Genomic DNA, 11,442 nt, shown 5'->3' with positions numbered 1-11,442 from the left:
TCCCCATGTGCTCCTCAAAAAACTTTTAATGACATATTTGAGTTCAGCTCGTCTAAATGAAGGAGCAACATGTATCACACTTGTGAGGGGGACCCAAGTGGCGGATCTAGCCCGGATCCGGGGGGCAGCAACCAGTTTTTTTAGTGACAACAATAATTGAAGCTATTATTTACGTATTCTTGAAAGTTTATAGTAAACTCATGATATAGTATCATAGCCTGGTGTCGGTCTCCTCCAGTTTTTACCTTCTAGATCCGAAACTGGGAACCCCCAACACAGGGATCATCAACCCATAATTGAAGTATCTTTACGCTAATGAAGACGAATGATAACAATTGTCGACAACAATAAGTCAATTTTCCAATCAAAAGGTCGATTTTTACTACGAATGACGAAAATCGAAAAGGGGCACTGCCCCACTTAAATATGGGGTTCCGCCGAAATTTTTTGTGCCGATCTTTATTCCATGAGCCTCCCTAACGATCTGCACAAACATTTTTGAAACGTGAGATTCACACTTCGGACACCCTCCTTGTAAGACTACAGTAGCTTCCTGTAGAGAACACGAAATATTCACTACTGTTTCATGTTCGAGAGCGTGTATCCTATGTGTTTCACTTACCAGAGCATGTATTCTTAAAGGGTAAGAACTTTTAAAGTAAATGACTGAATCATATTAACATATTACGATGTGGGTTGGAGGAGCCCCTCCCGGGATGACTGATACCTACAACTTCGGATTCCTAGTAACTTGTTTTTAGGATGTTGACATTTCTGACATTTTAGGATTTTTGCATCATGTTCATTGCGTGCTGACAACTCATTATCCAAATTTTAAGCATTTGTTGAAATAAATTCATGGATACGTTCAAGCAGTATTTTGTATGAAGTGACAGTGTTATGTGAACTATTGCATTTTCGTCAGGATTATTAGATGACAGGCTAAAGGATACATAATCGGATATTTTAATAGGTCGTTTGTCGTATTCGATCAGTTGCTGACAGTAAATCTGAATATGAAAGATTTTTAGCGAAAAAATCTTCTTGTATTATTTCGTCCTTAATATCGTTCTTCTGCCTTTTGAAAAATTATCATAGGAGTTGTTGATTCGATATATACGTATAATAAAATCGGTTAATTCTCTTGTAAATTCACTTTTCAGCAATCATGATGTAAGATGAACACATATAGATAAATGTGGGATCCTAACTACATGACCTCTTGCTGCCATTTGAACATTAGTTTCATTTTCTGATGCATTGATTATTATTTAGCGACAATGTTACACGTTAGATGAATGTGTGCACTGAAGTGTTCACCGAAGAAAACTGTTTTGTTTGTTTGTGCGTTTAATGAACTTTAGCGACACTTTTCAGACTCAGGGATACATTAGACGCGGACTTACTGTTTAAGTTGGAAGTCGAACCAGTGTTATGAGTTCAAAGCTCCACACTTTCCGAGTGGAATAGGAATCTGGGATATGCGATCCACTATACAAGTAATTAAGTTTAGTAAAATATGTAGGGCACGATAAACAAGGGAGAAGTCCAGAACTTCTCCTAATGAATAATAATGTGTATATTATTTATATTATAGCACAAATTTTTACAAAACCCAATATTTAAATTTTCCTCAGTACATGTTTGTTTTTAATGTACATCAATTTCAGTGTAGGAGAAGTAGAGTATTAGGCATAAGAAAGTTTTACCAATTTTATAATTCAAGTTGAAATTACTATTTAAGAACCAAGGTTGATATACAAATTTTCACCTTTACTATTTTAATAAATAAGAAGAGTATTAAGCAAGTAATTTAAATGATTTATAACAAAAGCATTTAAATGTCGCGTTGTGTTATCATTATTTATAATTGTCTTTCATTTGTTACTTCTACAAGATTTCCCTTTTTGTAATAACAATTGAAGCATATTTCTTAGCCTTCGACTACAGATATGTTATTTTGATGATAGAGAAGCCAGTTTGGTACTCTACAAGTTGTACGGGAATAGCTAAAAGTCCAGCTCACAATTATTTTTCAAATTTTAATATTTTCCTCTGGTCACCAGATGTTTTTTTCTAATGTTCCACTGACAAAAAATTGTCAATTGAAGTTATTCAAATAACCTTTCTTAATCGAGCTATATAGTATGATTTTGATTTTAATATAACTGTACTTTCTTTCAGATGAGTTTGTGGAGATAGAATGTGTACTACATTATAAACTTTCAGTCGGCCAATGAGAAATAGCCCATGTTGAAGTGAATGTTAAATACGAATACCTTAAATGGATGTGAAAGACAAATGCACTTATTTTTTTCTAGTGGAGTTTAATAATAATGACCACTTACGTAAAGGTTTGATGATAACTACACTAATTATAATAGTTTTCTCTTTTTCAAAAGTTGAATCCATCCCAATTACAACAAACGCCAATATCAAATACATACAAGAAATCCCAGACTGTTTTTCTGAGAATTATTGTTATGTGATCTTACAAAACAATGAGTTTCTCGTGAGCACTATTAATAAACCAGGGAACAAATACACTCCAGTACTGTATCTCACACATAATGGCTATGAGTCATATGAACGTATCCGTGACACGTTGCTTATAGCAATGAACATTGGCTGTGCATTGTTTGTTCTGCCATGCACAACTGAAAATTTGCAGGACACACTCTTCTGGGCTTATAACGCTAGTATTTATTCAATTCAAAGAAAAACTAAAACATTTCTAGTTCTGTATAACGATGACTTGGAGAAGTTTCGCTTTCTGTTTGATTTTGAGTGGATGAAACAGATTCCCTTTCTTTACGTTATAACCCCAAGTAATAATTCGTACACTGAAAAGAACGTTCAATATTCAAGTTATTTGTTATTTTCTATTATTATGGGAAATAACTTGAAACCAGAAAATTTTGAACTAATTGCCTCCTGGGAAAACAATAAACTGAAAACTGTGCAAACTCTCCACCAAAACAAAATTGACAACTTAAGTGGAAGAACACTAAACATGCTTATGAAGGAATACAGCCCTTATGCATTAATGCATGACGATTTCTATGAGGGCACAGATTACAGAATTTTATTAGAATTTTCGAACAAGTACAACTTCTCATGGGATGTGGAATATGCTGAAATTGATTTCGGAGAACCTACAGATAATACATCAGTTGGAACGTACCTTGCGACTCTCAAGACATATAAATATCAAGCAGGATGTCCTGCTATTATTGTTGGAGAATCCTATGTTCAACATTTTGACTTAAGTATTGCTTATATACAGTTTGGAATCAATTTTCTAACGCCAAAACCAAAATCTCTGATATATTTCTGGTCAACATTTTCACCCTTCTCAGACAAAGTGTGGTTATGTGTTTGTGTATTCACATTATCTTTGTCATTAACGTTGTTTGTCTTTTCCCAGTTTTGTCATATCTTGAGCTATACTATACGAGGAAGTAATCCATATTTAAAGTATGTGTACTGTTTACTGTATTCTGTTGGTATAACAATTGGTGTGGGAGTTCCCAAAATGAGTAATGATGTACTAAGATCAATAATAACATGGGCTTTCTTCACATCCATCATGTTTATCACTGCTTACAATTCTAATCTAGTATCATTTTTAACAGTGAAAAAATTTGACCAACCTATTGACACACTAGCAGAGTTCATTGCAGCTGGAATGCATTGGGCAACAAGTGATCATTATTTTGTTGATGCATTGTCTGCAGCTCAAGACACATTACGAAAAGAAGTAGGCGAGAGATATAAAGTAATACCAGATATACAGGAATTGATCACATTACTCAAAAAGGGTGAAGTTGCCGTTTTAGCTGAAAAGCTTACATCCGGGCTGATATGCAATGTGAATTATATTCCAGAAGACGCAATGGCAGAACTCCATTTAATGAAGGAAAGTGCAATTGACTATTATGCAGGATTTCCATTTCACAAAGGATCACCACTTCTGGACGTTTTCGACTTTTATCTTAGACATTTAAGAGATTCTGGTTTAATTATTAAGTGGGAGAAGGACATTGTTGATAAGTTTCTTCCGACTAAAAATTTGTTGCCTTTGCAAGGTCATCATGCACCTGTAGGGTCTTTCCGTTCGCTCACAGTTAATGATGTAATCGGAGCATTTATAATGCTTCTTTTTGGTAATTTACTATCAATATGCATGTTTATTATAGAAGTGTTAAATAATATATGTAGGCTTTTCTGTACATCGTTACTAAACAGAATTACAAGGAATGGGGAAAACTAACATTCATGACCTCTTTAATGCACACTGCAATTCAGAGGAGAAAGCTATGGAAACTCGTATGATTATGTTGTTATCGATATAATGCGATATAATAGCAAATGGTAATTTTAATGCTGTTTTCGCACGCATTTACCCGCCCCTAAAGGTTTCGATCTGTCTCAAAAGAATCTTCTTTGCATCTCCTGAACAAAGAAGCAATTTCACTTTAAAATAGTACCATCATTCTGCCACCTGGTATTTTTCTGTATATATATATATATATATATATATATATATATATATATAGTGGCAATTAAATATAGAGTCTGATGTCACAAATGTGATGTATTGAAAGTAAAGTTACATTTGACTGTTATCCCCTTCAATTTACTCCCCACTCCTATCTATACACCGCTGCATACGTGCCTTACCTTATTCAAAGCAATGTTGGAGGTCATCAGATGTCATACTGTTCAACAACTCTGCCGTTTTTGCTTTCACCTCTTCCACAGATTGAAAATGTGTTCCCTTCAATTCATTTTTAACTTTTGGGAATAAATAAAAGTCACAGGGATCCAGGTCTTGTTAATACGGAGGATGGTCGAGCACAGGAATGGGATTGGCACTAAAAACTGCTTCACAGAAAGGGCATTATGAGCCGGCGCATTGTCTTGGTGGAGGATCTATCCATCGTTCTTCTGCAAATTCGGTCTCTTCTTCCTTATTTTTTCTCTTGATTAGAACTTCTTTGTAGTAGGTCCCATTTACTTTTAACCCTAAGGCACCCACCCAGTCATAATGATACCCCTGATATCGATAAAACCGATGAGCATTGCCTTCAGTTTCGACTTGCTATTCGTGCTTTTTTTCATACTTGGCGATGTGGGAGTCTTCCAGTGCATGGATTGACGTGTAGTCTCGGGGTCATATTGGAAAATCCTTCATCACATGTGATGACACGTGTTAGCAAGTCTTGTTCTGCTTTGAGTCGTTCCATGATGTCACAGCAAATGGTCTTTCGAATGTCTTTTTGTTCCTGTGAGAGGTTTTTCGGGACGATGTTTGCACAACCCTTTGTCGTATTTTAATAGTCATGCAAAATTTGTCTTATTGTCTCTTTGTTAATGTTCGTCATGTCTGCGATCATTCGAATGCTCAGACCTCTGTCTTTCCGCACAAGTTCATTAATTTTTTGAACATTTTCGTCCGTTCTTGAACTCAAAGGGCGGCCGGGTCCTCCATCATCTTCAACTTCCTCCCTACCTTCTGAAAATCGTTTTTGCACGTGACATAGCATTAGCACCATACACCTCTTTTAACATTGCACAACATTCCCTCGGTGTTTTGTTTAATTTCACCAGAAATTTGATGTTAATGCGCTGCTCAACTTTACTGTTCACCTTGATTCCGGCTCTACTACAGAACACTGTTCTCTTCATTCAAGCCTGGAAAGAACAGAAAAGCTTTCAGAATCATGAAACAAACAGTGGCTGCTCACGAAAGTCCAAGATCAACAATACATCAATAGCTAACCTCCCCCCACGGTCCTGCGCGACAGGAGGTGGACAGTCTCGGTTTTTAATTGTCACACCTCGTATATATATATATATATATATATATATATATATATATATATATATATATATATATATATATATATACATATATGTATTGGATCGGATCCAGGATTTTCTTGGTGTGGTGCACCGAGACCAAAATAACCAATTACACTTATACTCTTCAAAGTTATATGTGATAATATTCCTTACAACTAACAACGCTGATGCATAGAAGGGAGGAAAGTGTTTTAAAAGGGTTATGCAGAAAAAACTTCTCTCCTGCTGGCTTATGTTTTTCCGTACTTGACAAATGTTATATTAATTTGCTTGGTGAACCCTTTTCATCCAATCTTCGGAAAATCGACTTAAACTATTGCTTTTGCAAAGCTTTGCTTTCTTTTAAGACCCAAACGGAGACGTTAGGGAGTTAGGAGTTAGGCTTTATATTTCTGGGCGTTCGGCACCTAAGGCCGTTTAGCCCTTCACGTTTTTGAGGGATTACGGCCCTCGGCTAGCACACAATCCGGGGAAAGGGAAGGAAGAAAGGATTGAGGAAGGAATGAAGCGGCCTGGGACCTATAAGTTAAGTACCACCCCGGCATTTGCCTGTTGTGAATGAGGAAAACCCAGGAAAACCTCATTCAATATTGCTGGCCTGGAAAAGCGTTTTACACTTTTTCGACCGAATCGAAACTTGGACCGCTCGCACCGAAGGCGAGAGGGTTAGCGACTACGCTACGCGGCACCACCGAAACGGAAACGTGTTGACAGAAAGTTTCAGAAAGTGGTACTATTTTCACTGCTAGCTTCTCAGTTTAGATAATATATATTTACAAGGAAGAGGGGTGCACCTGCACCGGTGCACCCCCAAAATCCTGCCCTATATATATAGCAGGTGGTCTTTCGCGCTGTACAATACGTACATAAATGACCAATCATATTTATGTCAAAAAGCAGTTGCTTGAAGCTACGGTGCACACAGGTGGCGAATAATATCAAAAATAATTACACCTATGTATGATCACTAAATGGAACTTGCATTTTTTCAGCCTTTAATTCTATAAGGTCATAGTCAGCACTACTAGTGGTAATCAATAGGAAATGACTTCATATGTGACGAGGTAGGTGGTGTTGGAGGTGATTTCACCTGAAAGTACATGGACATCATTCTTATCTACAGTGAAACTCGGCGAAGTGCGTTCAAACCTCGGAGGTTATATCAGGAATTATTTCCAATGCAGCGATTACCATCAGTGCATGTAGGCCTATTTAGAAGTACAGAAATTAGACGTAGAACATACGTCTCATACAGGGTATAAACAAGAAGACACAGAGTAATACGCGAGAACGAATATAATCTAGAAAGAGTGGTTGGCTATTTTCAAGAACATCCGACACATGGTAAATATGTAATGATCAGGGCCCGGATCTTGTTGACCTAAAAAAATTTAAAAAGAGACCTATAAAATGACACTAAAATTCCTGTAAAATGACCCTAAAAATCACAAAAATTGACCTTAAAACTTACGTTTTCTCAAACTTTTATTTCATTAAACATTGACATTTTTTAATATCCATTGGATTTTTGATTAACATTTCTCACTCATATTCAAAAAGTTTTGTTTCAGTTAGTTGCAATCCATTTATCACTTATGTCCATTGATCAGTCCATTGTACGGCATTGTAAGTATTGAAAGCGTAAGTTCACTCCCGAGTTGAAACTAGGAGCACTCTTAAACAATAAAACAGCAAGTTTAGACTACATGAAAATGATAGATAAAAACACGTTTACAGCCCTTGTACGCCTTCTAATGCATTTTTAGTTATTCACGCGATAACATTCTTTGTGGTCAATAACCCAAAACTATCTGTTTGGCCACCTACCAACCCCCGCCTTTCGTTAACCAGCTACAGTTTAGTTTTCATTAGCTTGTTAAGAATGCAGTTTTTCCACTCCAATAGTCAGGAAGTAAGAAAAGAGATTATTCAACTTCGTCTTTTCCACATCCGTAAACCGTGTTCATTTAAAGATTTCCTTATGTAGAAAAAAAGAATAAAAAGACCATAAGTGACCTAAAAGTTACCTTAAAATATTAAAAAATGACCTGAAATTTCAAAACAGCAAAAAGAGACCAAAAGTTGATCCTAAAAAACTATATTTTTAGAACCTAGAGTCGATGGATAACGTTTTTACTTGAACTTGCCTTCTCCTATGCGTAACAGAAGAAAGTTGACTTGTCAACAAGATCCGGGCCCTGGTAATGATATTTATTTCGTCATGATTTTACATTTCGTGACATTTAAGGCGTCGCATTTAAACTATAATAAACTACTACGAGTTGATAGTTTTGCTTAAATAATCCATGAATATCAAAGTGTGCGTCGTTGCTCCCAGATGTATCGCAGCCCAATGTGAGAGTCGTAGTGATTTGTGAAATTTCGTTTAAATTCTGTATTACATTACATTAAACAACAGCTCTTATCTTCATGTGGCTTAACTACCTCACCATGGTTATTGTTCATTCCTTTGTGTGAACAATGCAAGAATTGCCGCCGACGAGTTAACACAAACACAACCAGGAAAATTCTTATTGTTTAAGATGTTAATTCTCATTATCATTCTCTCTCTCTCTCCCTCTTTCTTTCTCTTTCTGTCGTAAAGCAAAAATAATTGAATCATACAAATGTCTTCAAGAAAGTATCCTTTGTATCGAAGATTCATTCAAAGGTTGATAAAGTATATTGTGTATTTACTTTTCTGAAGATGTTATCCAGCACAACTGGATCCCTAATCTCGTGGGATATCACCCCAGAAAAACTGTTAATGGGATTCTGGATTGGAGGTGTCGATTTACCTGGAAAATAATATTCGTAAACTTACTTTCAAACAAAATATTAGATTCACAAGTTCACAACTTCACTGTCGTGTAGTTTGAGCAACTATGCCTTTCCAAACGGGAAGATAGAAGAATGCATATGCACTTGGAAAACACACAACATAATGACCAAACATAATAAAATTAGCTCCTACTGGGAGGGACATGAAAGTAAACTACAGGTTTGCCGGACTTTGGCGAGATAGGGAAAACGGATAAGGCAAGCATGAAAAGCAAGAATTGGTCAAAGAGCCTTACTTAGTGATAAAGCAACTTTCTAATATGCAGAAGACAGCTTCTATTGCCGTTAGTTGAGCGTTCAGTGTTTCTCTGCTTATTTGAACATAATTGCACGCACAATGATTTGACGTTATAATTAAAACTAATTTAATACATTTCCAGTAGGTGTATGGGTCATTAAATGGCAAATCTCCTAGAGCACTGTTCTTCTATGTCTCAGATTCTCTTCAAAATATTTTCATACAATTAATACCAATGAAATTATGCTAAATTAATCTTTTCCGATTTTTTGAATGAGAAATGGACCGTAGAGTTTCTTTAATGTGAATTTTGCTTCAATTTCAGTTTCCGGCACTCAGCATCATGGAACTAAATTACCATAACTTCCTTATTTTTGAAGTTATTGGGCTCATCCAGGTGTCAAATGAAAGCTAAATGTTTGCTCTTTCAGTAGAACTTAAGAAACATTGCAAAAGGTTACACTGTCAAACATTAATGGGTATACAAAGCAAATTTTAGTGTTTTTACAAATTGTGCCATTGCTCAAAAGCTACAACTATGAAACTTTTGACATCTTTTTTGTACTTTCATTTTACCATGTAAATGGTATGATAAAAAATAAATACTTTGTTTTTTGTATTTTCGTTATTATTATTTTTATGCACGGAAATATACAGTTTTAAGTTTTGTTACAAATTGTGTCATTTCTCGTAAGTTACAACTATGAAACTTTTGAAACTTTTTAAATAGAATCATCTTAGCACATACATGATATGGTTAAAAATTGAGAAGGGTGCTTTTTGTATTATTGTAATTATTATTTTTTGATATTTTAAATGTACGGAAATATACAGTTTTAGAATTTTTTCAAATTGTGTCATTGCTCGTAAATTACAACTCTGAAACTCTTGAAAGCTTTTCTATAGGATGAGTTTAGTACACACATGATATGGTTAAAAATAAAGTGTGCTTTTAGTATTTTTGTAATTATTATTTTTGTACATCAGACTGCAAATCATAAATCGCTCGGGGCCTTCTATATTCTACTGGCCAGAAGATGAAGACTTTTGTTGGATACCTTTTGAAAACATCATCTGGGAAGTTTCTGTTCCATCTCTCACAAGCCAATTAGGCCGGACTTCTGAAACTAAAAGCAAAATTAAAAAAAAAAACATATCATCAATGAAAAGGATGAGCTATAAAATATAGGACACAACATTTTGTATGTAAATCTATGTAATTCTAAGAAGTATTACCGGTATGTATGTTTATTGTTTTCATTTTTGTACATTGATCTATTATTCCTTATTTCTGTTGATAAGGTTTGTAATAATGACTCAACCCCTTACATTGCTAGCCCTATATTTTCCATTCAAAAAACCGCAAGATTATTACAAAAAAAAAAGGTGTCCCTCTTTGCTATTTAATCATACCTAGTAAATGTAAACTAATTCTACAAAAGTTTGATAGTTGTAAGGGATGGTGCAATTGGGAAAAAAGTTGAAAGTCATTGTTAAAGTACAAAAATATAATATGGTAATACTGAAACTACACATAACACCAGTTTTTTTATAAGCATACCTAATATTTACTAAGATGATTATTTGAAAAAGTTTTAATGTGACAGTTGTCACTCCAGATTAAGGATGATCAAAATTTTCCGAAACCGGAAATTTCACTTTCCGGAATTTTTTCGAATTCAAGATTTTTCCGAAATCGGAATTTTTCCGAACTCCGAAGTTTTTCCGATCTTACATTCCGGAATCCGGAAAGTAAAAATTCCGGAATTGGCCATCAGTACTTCAGAGGAAAGGCACAATTTGTTAACAACAGTAAATCTGTATATTTCTGTACATTTAAAACACAAATAATAATAACAATAATTGCAAAATACCAAAAGCACCCTTTTCATTATTTAACCATATCATGTATGTGATAAAATGATTCTAAAAAGAGAAACTTCACGAGTGTCATAAATGTAACTTATGAGCAATAACACAATTTGTAACAAAACTTAAAACTGTATATTTCCGTACAAGTAAAACAAAACAAAAAAAAAAAAATACAAAAATACCAAAAGCACTATCTTTTAACCATATCATTTATGTACTAAGATGATTCTATTTGAAAGTTTCAAAAGTTTCATAGTTGTAACTTACGAGCAATGACACAATTTGTAACAAAACTTAAAACTGTATATTTCCGTGCATAAAAAATAATAATTACGAAAATACAAAAAACAAAGTCTTTATTTTTTAAATCATACCATGTACGTGGAAAGATGGAAGTACAAAAAAAAAAAAAAAAAAAAAAAAGAGAGAGATTTCAAAAGTTTAATAGTTGTAACTTTTGAGCAATGGTACAATTTGTAGAAAAACCCTAAAATTTGCTTCGTATACCCATTAATGTTTGACAGTGTAATCTTTTGCAATGTTTCTTAAGATCTTCTAAAAGAGCAAACCTTTAGCTTTCATTTGACACCCGGAATAACGTCAAAAATAAGGAAATTATAGTA

The 11,442-nt window shown here is 34.6% G+C and overlaps 1 protein-coding gene across 1 annotated transcript; it reads left to right on the top strand.

Moving 5' to 3' along the window:
- Positions 1-3,013: 3,013 nt before the first annotated feature.
- On the top strand, positions 3,014-4,273 carry LOC145679041 (glutamate receptor ionotropic, delta-1-like). The gene has a single exon (XM_081749641.1). The coding sequence runs from the start codon at positions 3,014-3,016 to the stop codon at positions 4,271-4,273; it is 1,260 nt and encodes a 419-aa protein (XP_081605767.1).
- Positions 4,274-11,442: the final 7,169 nt, after the last annotated feature.

Source organism: Thermobia domestica, chromosome 2 (assembly GCF_964235325.1).
Source record: "Thermobia domestica chromosome 2, izTheDome1.hap1.1, whole genome shotgun sequence".
Lineage (NCBI taxonomy): Eukaryota > Metazoa > Arthropoda > Insecta > Zygentoma > Lepismatidae > Thermobia > Thermobia domestica.
Note: the sequence above shows the minus strand (reverse complement) of the source record. Positions and strands in the feature narration are given on the sequence as shown.